The following is a 20,400-nucleotide window of genomic DNA, read 5'->3' on the forward strand; positions in this document are numbered from 1 at the left end:
TGTTCACATTGGGTGACGTAACCCACGTGTGACTGGTTTCACACCGCTTAATTCTTCCGCCATTACTTAGCAGCTGTGTACCACCTCTGCATTGTGGACCCCGGGCTGCGAACGCACCTACTATTATTTTATAATTTGGTGCGTTCCGCCAGCCCTAACAGAAGTACCTGTAGTGTCTGTGTGTGAAGTATCTGTAGTTTCTGTGTGTTACTTGTGTGTGAAGTATCTGTAGTGTGTGTTACTTGTGTGTGAAGTATCTGTTGTGCCTGTGTATTACTTGTGTGTGAAGTATCTGTTGTGTCTGTGTGTGTTTCTTGTGTGTGAAGTATCTGTAGTGTCTGTGTGTGTTTCTTGTGTGTGAAGTATCTGTAGTGTCTCTGTGTGTTTCTTGTGTGTGAAGTATCTGTAGTGTCTCTGTGTGTGTACTATCTGTAGTGTGTGCGTTTCTTGTGTGTGAAGTATCTGTAGTGTCTGTGTGTTTCTTGTGTGTGAAGTATCTGTAGTGTCTGTGTGTGTCTTGTGTGTGAAGTATCTGTAGTGCATGTTACTTGTGTGTGAAGTATCTGTAGTGTCTGTGTGTTTCTTGTGTGTGAAGTATCTGTAGTGCCTGTGTATTACTTGTGTGTGAAGTATCTGTAGTGTCTGTATGTGTTTCTTGTGTGTGAAGTATCTGTAGTGTCTGTGTGTGTTTCTTGTGTGTGAAGTGTGTTTTTCTTGTGTGTGAAGAATATGTAGTGTCTGTGTGTGTTTCTTGTGTGTGAAGTATCTGTAGTGTCTCTGTGTGTTGCTTGTGTGTGAAGTACCCGTAGTGTGTGTGTTACTTGTGTGTGAAGTATCTGTAGTGTCTGTGTGTGTTACTTGTGTGTGAACTATCTGTACTGTCTCTCTGTTTCTTGTGTGTGAAGTATATGTAGTGTCTGTGTGTGTTACTTGTGTGTGAAGTATCTGTAGTGTCTCTGTGTGTTGCTTGTGTGTGAAGTACCCGTAGTGTGTGTGTGTTACTTGTGTGTGAAGTATCTGTAGTGTCTGTGTGTGTTACTTGTGTGTGAACTATCTGTACTGTCTCTCTGTTTCTTGTGTGTGAAGTATCTGTAGTGTCTGTGTGTTTCTTGTGTGTGAAGTATCTGTAGTGTCTGTGTGTGTTTCTTGTGTGTGAAGTATCTGTAGTGTCTGTGTGTGTTTCTTGTGTGTGAAGTATCTGTAGTGTGTGTGTTACTTGTGTGTGAAGTATCTGTAGTGTGTGTGTTACTTGTGTGTGAAGTATCTGTAGTGTCTGCGTGTTTCTTGTGTGTGAAGTATCTGTAGTGTCTGTGTGTGTTTCTTGTGTGTGAAGTATCTGTAGTGTCTGTGTGTGTACTATCTGTAGTGTGTGCGTTTCTTGTGTGTGAAGTATCTGTAGTGTCTGTGTGTTTCTTGTGTGTGAAGTATCTGTAGTGTCTGTGTGTGTCTTGTGTGTGAAGTATCTGTAGTGCATGTTACTTGTGTGTGAAGTATCTGTAGTGTCTGTGTGTTTCTTGTGTGTGAAGTATCTGTAGTGCCTGTGTATTACTTGTGTGTGAAGTATCTGTAGTGTCTGTATGTGTTTCTTGTGTGTGAAGTATCTGTAGTGTCTGTGTGTGTTTCTTGTGTGTGAAGTGTGTTTTTCTTGTGTGTGAAGAATATGTAGTGTCTGTGTGTGTTTCTTGTGTGTGAAGTATCTGTAGTGTCTCTGTGTGTTGCTTGTGTGTGAAGTACCCGTAGTGTGTGTGTGTTACTTGTGTGTGAAGTATCTGTAGTGTCTGTGTGTGTTACTTGTGTGTGAACTATCTGTACTGTCTCTCTGTTTCTTGTGTGTTAAGTATATGTAGTGTCTGTGTGTGTTACTTGTGTGTGAAGTATCTGTAGTGTCTCTGTGTGTTGCTTGTGTGTGAAGTACCCGTAGTGTGTGTGTGTTACTTGTGTGTGAAGTATCTGTAGTGTCTGTGTGTGTTACTTGTGTGTGAACTATCTGTACTGTCTCTCTGTTTCTTGTGTGTGAAGTATCTGTAGTGTCTGTGTGTTTCTTGTGTGTGAAGTATCTGTAGTGTCTGTGTGTGTTTCTTGTGTGTGAAGTATCTGTAGTGTCTGTGTGTGTTTCTTGTGTGTGAAGTATCTGTAGTGTGTGTGTTACTTGTGTGTGAAGTATCTGTAGTGTGTGTTACTTGTGTGTGAAGTATTTGTAGTGTCTGCGTGTTTCTTGTGTGTGAAGTATCTGTAGTGTCTGTGTGTTACTTGTGTGTGAAGTATCTGTATTGTCTGTTTGTAACTACTCATGTGTGAAGTATCTGTAGTGTCTGTGTGTTACTTCGTGTTACTTGTATGTGTACACTTATCCAGCATGCATAAGAGGTGTAATAAGTTCAGCGCCTCTCATTCTAGCATATATCTTCATCAAGCCCTGAATTAACAAAAATGGTCTTGATGAATCAGGGCCATATTAGCTTTTGTCTTGCCTTAAAGGGGTTGCAGACAACCCTTTCTCATCTGTATGTTTCATGGAGTACAATAATATCCCCTATAGTCACCTCCGGTACGGTACGGGGGTCTTCCAGTGTTGTCGGCACTGGTTGTCCCTGGGATCGTGTGACATTGTTATGTCATGTGATCTCTCTGGCCAATCAGCGCTGGTTTTATTCTCCTCTCCTACTGACATAATTGATATCCGGAGGAAGTCAAATGGCAGCCACAGCCCTTACTTCCTCTGGATGTCTGATTTGTCCGTAGGAGAGGAGAGCAAAGCCAGCGCTGATTGTCCGCAGGGATTACGTGACATAACAACGTCTCATGATACCCGGGAGGGCCAGTGCCGCCACCGCTGGAATGTTACAAGCACTGATGGTGACTACAGGTGATATTATTATACTGGGGAAACAGAGATTCAGAAGGAGTTGTCTCAGTAGTGAACAACAATTTTAAAGGGAATTCGTCATGCAAAAAACGCTATTAACCTGTAGATATGGGTTTAACCTGCAGGTTAATCACATTGTAAAGATGCCCTGCTGCCTAACTTTATTACACTGAGTTTGCCATAGAGGTGCGCCTTCAGTCAGTATATAGTGAGCAGCAGCTGTAACCATGCTCCGGCACTGACTGACAGCTGGCTCTGTACATAGTGAGCAGCAGCTGTAACCATGCTCCAGCACTGACTGACAGCCGGCTCTGTGCTGATGCACTGCTGAGCCGGTCGTCGGTGCCGGCCGGAGGCTATGTATTGAGAGGTGACTGAAGCCGCACTGGCCGCGCTCTGTGACCAATAAAGTTCAAATTAACCCCATATTTGTAGGGTTAATAGCATTTGGGATGTGACAGGTGTTTCACTATAAAGTGGTTGAGTGAGGCCGTACTGGGGCCACAGGCCTTTAGAAGGGAGGCCATCATGACAAGGTTGAGGGGACAAAAAGTGGGAGAGCAAGTGTATAGGACTGGGTCGGCTAGGATTAATTGTTTGAGTATGTGCGTGCAAAGGGATAGGGCTAAGGGGTGGTAGGAGGGATTATGGAAGGGAGAAGGGAGGGGGAGCACTATAAAGAGGAGGGTCACATGGCTAGGGCAACCATTTTAGGTGCCCCATAGCAGAGATATCAAGCTCCCACCCACCCGCCCCTTTGTTAATTGTTATACTGGTCAGTTAAGTTGTTAGTGTTTAGGGGAAGAAGAGGTTTAAAAAAAAAAAAAGTCTGTGTTTAACCAAGTTATATGCACTTTCGTCATGGCAGCGCGGCGTGGTGGGGGGAGGTCCTCGAGGTTGGTGGTGCTAGAAATGGCGGATTGGAGGGGGAGGGATCACAAAGGTCCTGGACTCCCCCTTCGGTGGATCACATGCAATGTAACGGTATGTGATACCGACAAGTTAATATGGGAGCCGTGGCCAGTTACGGCAGAGTTTGGCCGGGCGAGTCTCTTAAGGTCTCTGAGCTGGTGCTTATCGGCTGGAGACAAGATTTGGCCGGGGGTGGCAAGTTTTGTAGGATATTGATCCGAGGCTGATACAGTTTGTGACCTCGATGATAGCCCCTACCCCTATTTTGGTATTTGTTGTTAAAATTGTTATACTTTATATTAATAAAAGGCTGCTGTGGCCATTTTATCCAATACAATGTCTAGTGATAAATTTACGTGGTACGGCGATGGGTTTGGGGAGGCCGATCAGAGGTCGGGCAATTGTGGTACAAGATGGGTGAGGAGCGAGAACGCTGGGATCACGAATACCCACTTGTCATGTCCCCAGTGTGTTGAATAAAATACAAGCGTACTTACTTCAGGACCAGCGCAGATGTCATGACATTGTTTATGGTACAAGAGCAACCTGTTATTAAACCATAATACAAAGGCTGCAGTTCATCAACGTCCTCTGATAGTCTGCAGCGCTTTATGTCACATAAACAATGTCATGAGATTGCTGGTAGACACAGTGCTCAGAATGGAGGAGTGTCATCAGTCCAAGTGGTAAGAAGGCATTTTTTATTTTATTGTGTACACTAGGAGCATTCAGAGGGGGTTGCAATTCCACTTATGTCCATTAGAAGGCAAACGAGAACTAGACTGGGGATGATTTACAGTCTTATCATGCAAATTCTCTGTCATTGAAGTTGTAATGACATTTGATGTGATACAACTTTGTTCAACTCTGAATGTATATCTGGAAGACTAGATGGTGGCCCAATTCTATCGCATCGGGTATTCTAGAGTCTCTGTTAAAATAAAAAATAGTGATATACTCACCTTCCGACGGCCCCCGGACTCTGTCCCTCCTCTCACCACGCTCCCGGCATCTTCCGGTCCCAGTAATGCTTTGTGCGAAACACCGCTGATGACGTCGCGCTCTCGCAAGAGTGACATCATCTCCGGCCCTTCTCGCTAATCATTACTGGGTCCGGAAGATGCCGGGCGCGTGGTGAGAGGCGGGACAGAGTCCGGGGGCCGTCGGAAGGTGAGTATATAACTATTTTTTATTTTAACAGAGACTCTAAACTACCCAATGCGATAGAATCGGGCCACCATCTAGTGTATTATACTCCTGTTACACCCGGAGCTGCTGTCACTGTTCTGTTGTTACCTAATGTATTGTACTCCAGTCACAGCCAGAGCTGCAGTCACTGTTCTGCTGTTATCTAATGTATTATACTCCAGTTACACCCAGAGCTGCTGTAACTGTTCTGCTGTTATCTAATGTATTGTACTCCAGTTACACCCAGAGCTGCAGTCACTGTTCTGCTTTTACCTAATGTATTGTACGCAAGTTACATCCAGAGCTGCACTGTTCTGCTCTTACATAATGTATTGTACGCAAGTTACACCCAGAGCTGCAGTCACCATTCTGCTCTTACCTAATGTCCTCCTGTTACACCCAGAGCTGCAGTCACTGTTCTGCTGTTACCTAATGTAGTGTTCTCCAGTTACACCCAGATCTGCAGTCACTGTTCTGCTGTTACCTAATGTATTGTACTCCAGTTACACCCAGAGCTGCAGTCACTGTTCTGCTGTTACCTAATGTATTGTACTCGTTACACCCAGAGCTGCTGTCACTGTTCTGCTGTTATCTAATGTATTGTACTCCAGTTACTCCCAGAGCTGCAGTCACTGTTCTGCTTTTACCTAATGGATTGTAATCCAGTTACACCCAGAGCTGCAGTCACCGTTCTGCTCTTACCTAATGTATTGTACGCAAGTTACATCCAGAGCTGCACTGTTCTGCTCTTACCTAATGTATTGTACGCAAGTTACACCCAGAGCTGCAGTCACCATTCTGCTCTTACCTAATGTAGTGTACTCCAGTTACACCCAGATCTGCAGTCACTGTTCTGCTGTTACCTAATGTATTGTACTCCAGTTACACCCAGAGCTGCAGTCACTGTTCTGCTGTTACCTAATGTAGTGTACTCCAGTTACACCCAGATCTGCAGTCACTGTTCTGCTGTTACCTAATGTATTGTACTCCAGTTACACCCAGATCTGCAGTCACTGTTCTGCTCTTACCTAATGTATTATGCTCCTGTTACAGCCAGAGCTGCAGTCACTGTTCAGATCTTACCTAATGTATTGTACTCCAGTTACACCCAAAGCTGCAGTCACTTTTCTGCTGTTACCTAATGTATTGTACTCCAGTTACACCCAGAGCTGCAGTCACTTTTCTGCTGTTACCTAATGTATTGTACTCCAGAATATGTACAGGACTGTGCCTGTGTAATGAGCGACGCAGCAGTGATGCCTTTAACGGCTGTAATGTGCCTGTACAATAAGCAATGCAGCCGTGTTGCCGCGATGACTAAGCAACTGTCGCTGATTGGTCACGGCCTAACTGCCGCGACCAATCAGCAAGGCAGAATTTCCATTACAGACAGACAGACAGAATTAGACAATTATATAGTACATGATAGGATCAATTATGAAAGCAATTAGGAGAAAAGTTTGAAAACTTAAGATACTCAGTCCAAAAGGCTGCGATTATAAAATGCAAACTTACTCTTTCCCTTTAAGGAGGGAATATTTAACTGACCTGTCACAGTAATGGATGGACTTCCCGTTTTAGCCCAAATATTCTCTCCGCAGGAGGTGTCACTGTGCTTCAGTGTTTTTAAGGTTAAGAGATGCTCTGCCCACTTTTGGGCATCTTGGCTAATCCGGGAGTTCAGCTGCAGGGGTCTGGCTCCATGTTGTGAGCGGTATGAGTTGTTCGCCTTCAGGAATTCCTGCGCAAATGTCCTTGAGTCCACTGAAAAATGAAGCACAAAGTCGGTTAATAGGTGTAGGAGTATTGGGCAGTTTTCCTCACTCAATACATTCCCAGAATATGACACTCTGGATGCATTCCTTTAGGGTCAATGTCTTGAGATGTTACCTGTAGAGGACAATGAAGAGTCTCCCCCGCGTGTGGATGGGTAATATGTGGTGGATGACGTCCCGCGGTCACTAGGACTTGTTGTCGATTCAGTCATGGGGGTTCCCTTGGGCAGCACGTTCTTCTGAAAGTACCCAGGGTTGGTGATATTGCCAGCTGGACTGTATTGTGCAACTGCTATCACCATCCCTTTGCCATCCACAGCTTTGGCAATGCCAACTTCTCTGGAGTCCTTCCAAACTACCTGTGTAAAGTGACCTGGAACGGAAAACAGTTTGACTACTTCAGGAGGTTCAATGAAGACGAGGCAGGTTCACATATGACCACCCCTTCATTACAATTTGAGCCAGAATGATATACTCTACAGATGCAATCACCTTACACCTTTGTTCAATATCTACATAGAGCTTAATCTGGTAAAATGTATACTGGGCTTTGGCTTTAGTAATGTAAATAGTGTAATGTATGTACACTGTGACTGCACCAGCAGAATAGTGAGTGCAGCTCTGGGGTAAAATACAGGACGTAACTCGGGATCAGTAATATAATGTATGTACACAGTGACTGCACCAGCAGAATAGTGAGTGCAGCTATGGGGTATAATACAGGATGTAACTCAGGATCAGTACAGGATAAGTAATGTAATGTATGTACACAGTGACACCACCAGCAGAATAGTGAGTGCAGCTCTGTTCAGCTGCTGCTCATTGTGCTAATTGTGGGTGCGGTCGACACTGATCCTGCTGTGTGCTCCTGAACTCCAGAGAATCAACACCTCTCCACCCAGGGACCTGCTCTCTCTCTTACCCAGGGAGGAGTGGGTTTCCTGGGATGAGTGAAGGAGCCAAGTCTCAGGCTTCTGTTTCCCAATCCAGGCCGCGGGGGAACAGAAGAAACCAGCAACCGGCCTGAACATCAGAGGACTCGGGGGTGAGATACTCCACCAGGAGTCGCAGCAATGTGGCTCCTACTCCCCCCAGGTCTGCACAGAACCAGAGAAGCCGTAAGGCTTCCAACATGAAGGAGAATCCTGCTAGCAGCGTGCAAGATGGCGGTCCTTCCGGAGGAAAGCTGAGTGCTCACGGAGGAAAGGACGACCTCGCTGAGGAAAGTTGGGGGCTGCAGAAACCAAAAGAGTCTGTGTCCACCTATGCCTTCCGGGTCATGAGCCACCTCTGTGAGCATGAAGAGATGAGTAAGACCATCAGGAGGCTCCGGGAGGAGCTGCGCTGCACAAGCGCCAAAGCTGCAGGTGCCTCCAGACCCAGGAAGACCCAACTCCAAGCGGATGTAAAGCAAATAAAGCTGGATATTAATGAGCTGGAGGTGAGGAAAGCATTCCTAAGAGAGAAGAGTGGACCATTTAAAGAAAAACTAATAAATGAGGACAGATATAGAGAAATGGCTGATAACAGAGAGCAAAGGCAGATGGATGATGATGATGACCAGCAGAAAGTCCCACCTGGCAACCTGCAAAGTCACCCGCAGGCCACGTGCAGCGAGCTCCCTGCTGGACAGGTGACATTGGCATCTGGTCGCAGTTCTGCTGGCTCTGGGGAGGACAGTGACAACAGCGGCCAGGGAGGGGCTCTAATTGCGGAGATCAAGCTCCTGGAGTCCCCAGTGTGCCTTCAGAACTTCCATCTTGGTGAGGATTTACCAGAGGAGTCACCTGGGGACCAGAAGAAAAAGGTAAAGAAGAACAAGCCGAAGCTCCAGGAAGCAGTGAGTTTTGTATATGCCCACCTCCCTGTACCCCCTGAGTCAGCTGCAGGGTCAGCTCGCTGCATAAGCCCCGTTGCCCAGCCCAGCCCGGGTTCTGCTGTGGATCTGGTGCAAAGGCGCGGGGAGAGTACAGAGCACGGTAGTGAGGCGCAGAGCTCCATCTCTGCCTGTAGTAGCGGGGACGTAGCAGCAGGTGCATCAGCCGAGAGGCTGGATAGTGAGGGCGGCCGGCGGCGGGTATACGGTTAGGCCACGAAGCTGTGGTGCGCTCCTCAGTGGGAGGGGGGAGCGGCCCAGTGTCAGGGGCAGCTCCAGTAGCCTCGGCGCCCCTGAATGCTGTTGCCGCTGATCACTTAGTTGAGAAGCGTCCATGAAAAATGGAAAGCGGCCGCAGTGTGAGGGGGGCTGTTGGGGCTGGGCGTTCCGATCCTCCCAAGATCCTGTTCTGCATTGGCGCTGCTGGTCAGCAAGATCCTGATGTAAAGGATCAGCGGCGCCTCACAGCGGCAAAGGAACAGCGGCGCCTAATGAAGCAAAGAAACTTACCAACTGATGATGCGGAGGGCACCCGTAAGTCCGGGGGTGAGGTCTCCTCCAGTTCTGTGGAGGAGACTTAGCCCCTTGCGCCTGATGATGCGGAGGTCAGAATGCCACCCCCTGTTGTCACTGGTCCAACAGGAGTGAATGTGGTTGGAGGTGTGGATGAGGAAATCTTTGTCTAGTGGTGTGGTTGCTGGTTTGGTGGAGAGTGAGGGTGTTATGGAGGTGGGTAATAGTGATACTGTTGGTGTTGATGTGGTTCCTGGTCCGGTTGCCCCCCCCCCCCGGTGGTGGAAGTACCCGTTAGTAGTTATGCCGCTGTCACCTCCGGGGGAAATAGGGCGTCCTCCTCGTCTCCGGGCTCTGGGGACAGCATGTTGCAGCGGCGTCTCCTGGAGGCTCTAAAGAAGGGGGAGAGATCACAAACGGTAGAGGGTCGAGAGGTTGATCTATCCTTCTGGATAGAGAGGCATGGCCTCGGGGCCTTCCGAGAGCAAAATGGGGGAAATACAGTGTGATCCCTTCCGACAGCCGGGCAAGGTAGTGTGCGTAGGACTGTGGTCCGTCTTCGGTGGAGGGGCAGTGATGCGTGTCCTCCAAGGTCTAAGGTTGTGGAGCTCCTGCTGAAGATGGGCTTCAAGGCTATTGACATCTACGCCTTGATACATCCCTATTCCACGCCTGAGTTTGATGTTAGCTTTGTTCGGCCAGAGGGGCTTGAGCTCTTCTGGTCGAATTATGAGTTGGCAAAAAATGAGCCCGGCTGGCGAGACTTTGCCATCCAGGCGGTGTCTCACCAAAATCAAGTCAAGAAAGTGACCGTGATGACTTGTAACGAGGCGCTTTGTTATGACATCATGACGTGGCTTGGCAGATATGGAGAAGTGGTGGAAATGCCAAAGAAAAACCGAGATGAGTATGGTATCTGGTCAGGGGCCTGGATGTTTATGGTAAAACTTAAGCGTTCAGGTGGTACGGTTGCCCACATTCCATCATCTGCCTTCCTGGGTAGAGATCGTATCCAGGTCTTCTACCAGGGGCAGCTGAAGCTCTGTCACAAGTGAGGCGACCCCACACACTTCAGTGAAAACTGCACTGTGCAGAAATGTGCATTGTGTGGGGATATCGGCCATCTTGCTGCATCTTGTGTGGAGATTAGGTGCCACCTGTGTTGTGACTTAGGTCACCCATACAGCCGTTGTCCTCGCTCCTTCGCTAATGCAGTCGTGACCCCGGTGGGTTAAAGCCGTGAGGCTGATTCTGCTGAGGAAGGGACTAGCAGGGGTGAGGGAGCTGAGGGGCCAAGGAGAAAAAGCAATAAAAAGACACCTGCCCAGCTGAGGCGTCTAGACAAGTGCAGACAGGAGGGGGAGCTGGGCGAGCTCCGGGCTACTGCGGTGACCCCTGTCCTGAATGCCAGTCTTGCTTCTGAGGCCCTGAGGGATGATGAGTTGGATGAGGAGGTCAGGAGGATCCACAGGGAGGAAACTGCCACTGCCTCCGAATCCTCCCATTATGAAAGTATGGATGAGGATAATAGGCAGTGGCTAGAGAACAAGCGTAAGCTCGGCACCAAAAAGGAGAAAGAAGGGAGATAAAACATCTTCTCCCGCTCTGACCAAGGTACCTAAGGAAGGAAAAACTGACTCCCCTCTGGTTGGTCTTTCTAACCGGTTCCAAGCCCTTGAGAACATCTCTTCCTCTGAGGAGGAAGCTGAGGGTGAGGTTCCAGCTTCAGTGGAGCTTACAGGGGGTGCCGAGTCTCCTTCTTCTGGGAATGTAAGGTCCCTGGAGGGAGGGACTGGCCCAGAGTCCAGAGACGAGGACGACAAAAAGAAAAATCAAGTGGGAATGGACACCTCTGTGTCATTAAAGAGGGGGAAGGATTCCTCCTCTGAGGCAGAGGATAAGGGGAGTGGGAAGAAGAAAGCCATCTAACTCAATCACCAATGATGGTGGTACCCACTCCGTTGACGCTGGCGTCCATTAATGTCGCCAGCATAAAGTCAAATACAGCCAGATTTGCGGCCTTTGATTTTCTCAGCCGTGTTGAAGCTGACATTTTCTTTTTGCAAGAGACCAGACTGCCAAACATGGCAGATGTGTTCAAAGCCAAGAGGGAGTGGAGACTCGGGCCCTCCTATTGGTCTCTTGCGGCCAAGCCGTATAGCAGAGTGGCGGTCCTTTTTACTGCACCGGTCGAATGCCGACGGGTTATTGAGTTAGAAATGGGGAGGTGCCTGATCTTAGATGTCCTCATGAAGGGACAAGAGCTCCGGCTTATTAACATCTATGGTCACCAATCTAAATGGGACCGGAAGTGTCTTTTTATGAGGATCAAGCCCTACCTTTTTACAAGTCGGCAGGTTGTCTTTGGAGCGGACTTCAATACTGTCACGAGGCCCCGAGATAGAGGATGTTCCAGAGACAAGCTGACTTATGATAGCGTCGCCCTTAATTGTATAGCTAGTGAGGCTTGCCTGGTGGATGTCCACATTCGGCACACCCCAGACCACGAGGGGTTCACCTATCATAGAGGTAACTGTAGGTCCAGAATACCTTTAGATAGGTTTTATTTAAAGGAGGAAGCTGTCTCTTCAGCAGTGTCTGTTGTTGAGGTGGAGTTCTCCGACCACTGTTTAATTTTGTTTTCTCTGAATGTTACAGAGACCCTCCGGATGGGAAAAGGCTTTTGGAGGCTCAATTCATCTCTCTTGGAAGAAGCAGATATAAGACAGTCCTTTCAGGATTTTCTTCAGAGCCAGGTACCTTTACTGGATCTTTGTAGTAGTAAGTTAGAGTGGTGGGAGATGTTCAAGAAAAGGGTGGCGAGGTTCTTGGGGAAGAGGGATCTTGATTGGGATAAGATGTCGGCTTTTCTGGCTGAAGCCGTTCCCGAACCAGGGGTAGACCCCTCTCGACGTTTTGACAGATGATCAGGGAAGAGGAAGTTAAGTTGGCGATTGAAGGGCTTGCCCAAAAAAAATCCAGATGGCTTAACATCTGAGTTTTATAAGACCTTTAAGGACGCTTTAGTTCCCCTCTTGACTGAGGTATTCAATGAGTGTCTTTCCTCGGGCACTCTGCCAAAGTCCATGAGGAGGTCTGCCCTTATCATCTTGTCAAAGGGTAAGGACCCATCGTGCATTGAGAATTGGCGTCCCATAGCGCTTCTCAATGCAGACAGGAAGGTTCTTGCAAAGATGCTGTTTAATCGGCTGGTGAAATTTGCACCCCGACTCCTTTCGGAGGCCCAGCATTGCTCTGTTCCAGGTCGCAGCACATTTAGTGCTGTGCTCGGTATCCGGGAGGCGGTGGAGCAGGGTAGGGCTGGACACTGGAAGTGGTACATGCTGTCACTGGACCAGGCAAAAGCATTTGATCGGGTTAATCATGAGTACCTCTGGTCTGTCCTTCTGAGATATGGCCTGCCGGGGGGGTTTGTTGATTGGCTTAAAACCTTGTATGGGGGGGCAGAGAGTTTCCCGCTTGTGAACGGTTGGATTGGCAGCTCTTTTGAGATTGGATCTGGTGTTCGCCAGGGTTGTCCCTTGAGCCCGCTGCTGTACGTGTTTGCGATTGACCCACTTCTTAGGAGGGTGGAGCGTGGACCTTGGCCGGGATCGGGATGGACCAGGCAGCACCGGAAGCCACTCTGAGGGTGGTGGCGTATGCCGATGATGTCACTGTTTTTGTTTCCTCTCACGAGGAGGCAGGGTGGCTGATGTCAGAGGTAGATCGCTACTCGGAGGCATCCGGGTCCAAGATCAACCGGGATAAGTGTGAGAGTCTCTGGCTGGGAGGAGGAGATCCTGGTTTTGATCTCCCGGACACCCTTCCAGGACCCAAAGTCTCTGCAAAAGTCCTTGGCATCGAATTTGGCCAGGGGGATTACCCCAAACAAAATTGGGACAGCAGGCTAGAGATTGCCACTCAGAAGGTGACCCAATGGAAGGGTTGGTCTTTGACCCTCAGGGAAAGGGTAAACCTGATCAAAACTTACCTGCTCCCTTTACTGATTTATCTGGGCAGTGTGTGCATCTTGCCGGAGTCTCTCTGGACTCGGGTCTACAGTTTGTTCTTCCAACTGTTATGGGGGAATAGACTGAACCTGGCAAGAGGGAGGTTACTTACCGTACGAAGAGACTAGGAGGGTTGGGTATGGTCAACCCTGTGGTATTCCTTGTGGATACCTTCATTAAGATCAATATTGCAAACCTCTGGAAAGAGAGGGCTCCTCTGTGGGTATTCTCCTGTAGGGGATGGTTTCAGCCTTTCTTCCAGGAATGGGAGACAGGAGGGCAAGTGAAGGATCTTCGCACACTGCATGGACATCTTCCGGCTTACGCTACCTTGGTTCTGAAAGTAATTCGCTGGTGGGGTCTGGGAATATGGGAGATCAGGTCTCTGCCAAGGAAACTCCTTGACAATAGGGTTCTGTTGACCAATTTCCAGAGGCCTCTGGTGCTCAGGGATTGCCCAAGTCGGGACCTTGGGGTGGGTTTGCATCTTTTGAATTCTATCAGGATCCCCTCAAAGTTTTGGGACTTGGCATGGCGCTGCTTCCATGGGAAACTGTGTGTGAGGGACAATCTGAAATGTAGGAGCTCTGAGGACAGGAACTGTCCTCTGGAGCATTGTGGTACCGTGCTGGCAAGCATGGACCATTTCCTGCTTCATTGTCCCTTTAACACAAAGGTGTACAACAGGGTGGGCGCCTCCATTGGCTGGTCTCGGCTGGCCGGTCTCTCCTATGCGGAGTGGGCCTATGGAGCATTCAGAGACCTTGGTGGCCGGGACCGCTGCACATTGTTTCTAGTCAGCACAGTGGTTAGGTATCACACGTGGAACGCACGGTGCTTAGTATCAACGCAACGGAAAATCCTCCAAGTGGACGATGTGTTTAGGACCATACTCGGTGACCTGGTGAAGGTGCGCTCTCTGGAGTATGAGAGACTGGGCACACGTAGGGCCGCACTCCTCTGGAGGGGCTTTTCTTTTAGTGTGGTCATCTCCTTTCCTGGTGGTGGGCTGCCGCTGACACTGTACAATTTTGTTTTGTGATCGGTATACAGTGATGTAGGGCTGCAGGCGCTGAACCTGGGCTTTGTGATTTGTGGGTGTTGTAGTGTTTATTTCTGTATATATTGTATATAGGGATATAGATTCAGGTGTAGGTGTTAGGTTGGGTGGTGGGAAAAGGGGGGAGGTGGGTTTATCTTGTGGGACTATGGGACACTGGAGTGTTTGGGGAAACACTGGCACTGCCTGATCTGGCCTATGGACGTTGGACATGGACTGAGGCATGAGACGCAGGACCAGCTCTCAGGTCAATACGGGGGTTGGGAATGGTGGGCTTGTGTGTGGGGTGTTTAGTTTAGTCTTGTATATATTTATATAGTTTGTGGTTATTTTATTTAAAAATTAAAAAAAAGTATGTATATAGTTTTTGTTTGCTATTCTTTATTTTATTTTGTTATTAGTTTGTTGGTGACCGGACCAGAAGGTGTTAGTACTTAACCCCTTCATGACCCAGCCTATTTTGACCTTAATGACCTGGCCATTTTTTGCAATTCTGACCAGTGTCCCTTTATGAGGTAATAACTCAGGAACGCTTCAACAGATCCTAGCGATTCTGAGATTGTTTTTTCGTGACATATTGGGCTTCAAGTTAGTGGTAAATTTAGGTCGATAATTTTTGTGTTTATTTGTGAAAAAATCAGAAATTTGGTAAAAATTTAGAAAATTTCGCAATTTTCAAATTTTGAATTTTTATTCTGTTAAACCAGAGAGTTATGTGACACAACGTGGATACTAAATAACATATCCCACAGGTCTACTTTACATCAGCACAATTTTGGAAACAATTTTTTTTTTGTTACGAAGTTATAAGTGTTAATAGTTGACCCGTGAATTCTCATTTTTACAACAAAATTTACAAAACCATTTTTTTAGGTACCACTTCACATTTGAAGTCACTTTGAGGGGTCTATATGGCAGAAAATACCCAAAATTGACACCATTCTAAAAACTGCACCTATCAAGCTACTCAAAACTACATTCAAGAAGATTATTAACCCTTCAGGTGTTTCGCAGGAACTAAAGCAACGTGGAAAGAAATAAATGGACATTTTAATTTTTACAACAAAAATTTTCTTTTAGCATCAATTTTTTCATTTTCACATGGGCAACAGGATAAAATGGATCCTAAAATTTGTTGGGCAATTTCTCCTGAGTGCACAGATACCTCATATGTGGTCATAAACCACTGGTTGGGCGCACGGCAGGGTCCGTAAGTAAAGGAGCGCTATTTGACTTTTTGAATGGAAAATTAGCTCCAATCGTTATCGGACACCATGTCGCGTTTGGAGAGCCCCTGTGTGACTAAACAGTGAAAACCCCCCACACTTGACACCATTTTGAAAACTAGACCCCTTATGGAACTTATCTAGATGTGTAGTGAGCACTTTGAGCCCCCAGGTGCTTCACAGAAGTTTATAACGCAGAGCAGTGAAAAGAAAAAATAATTTTTTTTTCCTCAAAAATGATTTTTTAGCACGCTATTTTTCATTTTCACAAGGGTAACAGGAGAAATTGGACCACAAAAGTTGTTGTGCAATGTGTTCTGAGTACACCGATACCCCATATGCGGGGGGAACCGCTGTTTGGGCGCACGGCAGGGCTCAGAAGGGAAGGAGAACCATTTGACTTTTTGAAATGAAAATTACCTCTAATTGTTAGCGGACACCATGTCGTGTTTGGAGGGCCCCTGGTGTGTCTAAACATTGGATCTCCCCCACAAATAACCCCATTTTAGAAACTAGACCCCCTAAGGAACTTATCTAGATGCATAGTGAGCACTTTGAACCCCCAAGTGCTTCACAAAAGTTTTCCTCAAAAAATTATTTTTTAGTGCGCAATTTTATATTTTATAGGAGGGTGCACCATTTGACTTTTTGAACGCAAAATTGGCTGGAATCAATGGTTGCACCATGTCGCGTTTGGAGACCCCCTGATGGGCCTAAACAGTGGAAACCCCTCAATTCTAACTCCAACCCTAACCCCATCACACCCCTAACCACATCCCTAACCCTATTTCCAACCCTAACCCTAACCCTCTTCCAACCCTAACCCTCATTCCAACCCTAACCCTCATTCCAACCCTAACCCTAATGGAAAAATAAAACTAAAAATAATTTCTTTATTTTATTAGTTGATCCTGCCTATGGGGGTGATAAACGGGGGGTTTATTTACTTTTCATTCTATTTTGATCACTGTGAGAGTTTATCACAGTGATCAAAATGAATGAAGGGAAATTGCAGCCGGCGGGCGCAATGCGCATACGCCCGCCATTTTCCAAGATGGCGGCTCCCATGAAGCAGGACCGCGGGACACCGGGAGGCGGAAAGGGACATCGGAGGTACTGGAGGGGGGTGAGGGCCCCAGAGAAGGGGAGCCCAGAGAAGGGGGAGGGGAGCCGATGATGACGGCGGTCGGTATCGGGGGCCGATCGGCCCCGTTAGTCGATGGGGGGGGGTCGGATCACGGTCTCCAGCCATGTCCGATCCTACTGCAGCATCGGCCATGGCTGGATTGTAATATTTCTTCAATTTTCATTGATGAAATATTACTATCGCTCTGATTGGCTGTTTCACTTTTAACAGCCAATCAGAGCGATCGTAGCCACGTGGGGGCGAAGCCACGCCCCCTGTGGTGAAGAACAAAGCCCCCTGTATCTGCGGGTCGGGTGACCTTTCAGTGACCTAGGTCACCCGTCCCGCAGGGGGGCTTTAAAGTCATGACGCCACATAGGTGTCATGGGTCATTTTGGCACGACTTTTCATGACGCCTATGTGGCGTCAAAGGTCGTGAAGGGGTTAATATTAGTTACTATTCTGTATATACGTATAATATGTGTGACAGGAGAGAATGAGCGGCTGGACCAGTGTTCAGTATGCAGATTATTTTCTGGCTGATATTCCTGTTATTATTGTTATGTTTTTCATTTTTATAATAAAAGATCTACAGGATGTAACTCAGGATCAGTAATGTAGGTACACAGTGACTGTACCAGCAGAATAGTGAGTGCAGCTCTGGGGTATAATACAGGATGTAACTCAGGATCAGTACAGAATCAGTAATGTATGTACACAGTGACTACACCAGCAGAATAGTGAGTGCAGCTCTGGAGTATAATACAGGATGTACAGTTGTGGTCAAAAGTATTGACACCCCTGCAATTCTGTCAGATAATACTCAGTTTCTTCCTGAAAATGATCGCAAACACAAATTCTTTGGTATTATTATCTTCATTTAATTTGTCTTAAATGAAAAAAACACAAAAAGAATTGTCCTAAAGCCAAATTGGATATAATTCCACACCAAACATAAAAAAGAGGGTGGACAAAAGTATTGGCACTGTTCGAAAAATCATGTGATGCTTCTCTAATTTGTGTAATTAACAGCACCTGTAACTTACCTGTGGCACCTAACAGGTTTTGGCAATAAGTAAATCACACCTGCAGCCAGTTGACATGGATTAAAGTTGACTCAACCTCTGTCCTGTGTCCTTGTGTGTACCACATTGAGCATGGAGAAAAGAAAGAAGACCAAAGAACTGTCTGAGGACTTGAGAAACCAAATTGTGAGGAAGCATGAGCAATCTCAAGGCTACAAGTCCATCTCCAAAGACCTGAATGTTCCTGTGTCTACCATGCGCAGTGTCATCAAGAAGTTTAAAGCCCACGGCACTGTGGCTAACCTCCCTAGATGTGGACGGAAAAGAAAAATTGACAAGAGATTTCAACGCAAGATTGTGCGGATGTTGGATAAAGAACCTCGACTAACATCCAAACAAGTTCAAGCTGCCCTGCAGTCCGAGGGTACAACAGTGTCAACCCATACTATCCGTCGGTGTCTGAATGAAAAGGGACTGTATGGTAGGAGACCCAGGAAGACGCCACTACTTACCCCGAGTCATAAAAAAGCCAGGCTGGAGTTTGCCAAAACTTACCTGAAAAAGCCTAAAATGTTTTGGAAGAATGTTCTCTGGTCAGATGAGACAAAAGTAGAGCTTTTTGGGCAAAGGCATCTACATAGAGTTTACAGGAGAGAAAGAAAAGAACACGGTCCCTACAGTCAAACATGGCGGAGGTTCTCTGATGTTTTAGGGTTGCTTTGCTGCCTCTGGCACTGGACTGCTTGACCGTGTGTATGGCATTATGAAGTCAGAAGACTACCAACAAATTTTGCAGCATAATGTAGTGCCCAGTGTGAGAAAGCTGGGTCTCCCTCAGAGGTCATGGGTCTTCCAGTAGGACAATGACCCAAAACACACTTCAAAAAGCACTAGAAAATGGTTTGAGAGAAAGCACTGGAGACTTCTAAGGTGGCCAGCAATGAGTCCAGACCTGAATCCCATTGAACACCTGTGGAGAGATCTAAAAATGGCAGTTTGGAGAAGGCACCCTTCAAATATCAGGGACCTGGAGCAGTTTGCCAAAGAAGAATGGTCTAAAATTCCAGCAGAGCATTGTAAGAAACTCATTGATGGTTACCGGAAGCGGTTGGTCGCATTTATTTTGGCTAAAGGTTGCGCAACCAAGTATTAGGCTGAGGTTGCCAATACTTTTGTCTGCCCCATTTTTGGAGTTTTGTGTGAAATGATCAATGTTTTACTTCATTCTCTTTTGTGTTTTTTCATTTAAGACAAATTAAATGAAGATAATAATACCAAAGAATTTGTGTTTGCAATCATTTTCAGGAAGAAACTGAGTATTATCTGACAGAATTGCAGTGGTGTCAATACTTTTGGCCACAACTGTAACTCAAGATCAGTACAGGATCAGTAATGTAATGCATGTACACAGTGACTGCACCAGCAGAATAGTGAGTGCAGCTCTGGAGTATAATACAGGATGTAACTAAGGATCAGTACAGCATAAGTAATGTAATGTACGTACACAGTGACTGCACCAGCAGAATACTGAGTGCAGCTCTGGAGTATAATACACGATGTAACTCAGGATCAGTAATGTAATGTAGGTACACAGTGACTGTACCAGCAGAATAGGGAGTGTAGCTCTGGAGTATAATACAGGATGTGACTCAGGATCAGTACAGGATCAGTAATGTATGTACACAGTGACTGCACCAGCAGAATAGTGAGTGCAGCTCTGGAGTATAATACAGGATGTAACTCAGTATCACTACAGGATCAGTAATGTAATGTATGTACACAGTGACTGCACCAGCAGAATAGTGAGTGCAGCTCTGGAGTATAATACAGGATGTAACTCAGTATCACTACAGGATCAGTAATGTAATGTATGTACACAGTGACTGCACCAGCAGAATAGTGAGTGCAGCTCTGGAGTATAATACAGGTTGTAACTCAGGATCAGTACAGGATCAGTAATGTATGTACACAGTGACTGCACCAGCAGAATAGTGAGTGCAACTCTGCAGTATAATACAAGATGTAACTCAGGATCAGTACAGGATCAGTAATGTAATGCATGTACACAGTGACTGCACCAGCAGAATAGTGAGTGCAGCTCTGGAGTATAATACAGGATGTAACTCAGGATCAGTACAGGATCAGTAATGTATGTACACAGTGACTGCACCAGCAGAATAGTGAGTGCAGCTCTGCGGTATAATACAGGATGTAACTCAGGATCAGTACAGGATCAGTAATGTATGTACACAGTGACTGCACCAGCAGAATAGTGAGTGCAGCTCTGGGGTATAATACAGGATGTGACTTAGGATCAGTACAGGATAAGTAATGTATGTACACAGTGACTGCGCCAGTAGAATAGTGAGTGCAGCTCTGGGGTATAATACAGGATGTAACTCAGGATCAGTAATGTAATGTATGTACACAGTGACTGCACCAGCAGAATAGTGAGTGCAGCTCTGGAGTATAATACAGGATATAACTCAGGACCAGTACAGGATAAGTAATGTATGTACACAGTGACTGCGCCAGTAGAATAGTGAGTGCAGCTCTGGGGTATAATACAGGAGGTAACTCAGGATCAGTACAGGATCAGTAATGTATGTACACAGTGACTGCACCAGCAGAATAGTGAGTGCAGCTCTGGAGTATAATACAGGATGTAACTCAGGATCAGTAATGTAATGTATGTACACAGTGACTCCACCAGCAGAATAGTGAGTGCAGCTCTGGAGTATAATACAGGATGTAACTCAGGATCGGTACAGGATCAGTAATGTAATGTATGCACACAGTGACTGCACCAGCAGAATAGTG

At 46.6% G+C, this 20,400-nt stretch overlaps 1 protein-coding gene across 5 annotated transcripts in view; it reads right to left on the bottom strand.

Moving 5' to 3' along the window:
* LOC141067728 (uncharacterized) overlaps positions 1–20,400 on the bottom strand; it is a 187,226-nt gene that overhangs the window by 19,487 nt on the left and 147,339 nt on the right. For all 5 annotated transcript variants that reach the window (XM_073558188.1, XM_073558161.1, XM_073558198.1 and 2 more), the window contains 2 exons: positions 6,857–7,114; positions 6,515–6,730 (listed from right to left, as the gene is read on the bottom strand). In XM_073558188.1, coding sequence (XP_073414289.1) covers positions 6,515–6,730; positions 6,857–7,114 — 474 coding nt within the window. The remainder of the gene's footprint in view (positions 1–6,514; positions 6,731–6,856; positions 7,115–20,400) is intronic.

Source organism: Dendrobates tinctorius, unplaced genomic scaffold, assembly GCF_039654945.1.
Source record: "Dendrobates tinctorius isolate UK_male_01 unplaced genomic scaffold, ASM3965494v1 ptg000013l, whole genome shotgun sequence".
Lineage (NCBI taxonomy): Eukaryota > Metazoa > Chordata > Amphibia > Anura > Dendrobatidae > Dendrobates > Dendrobates tinctorius.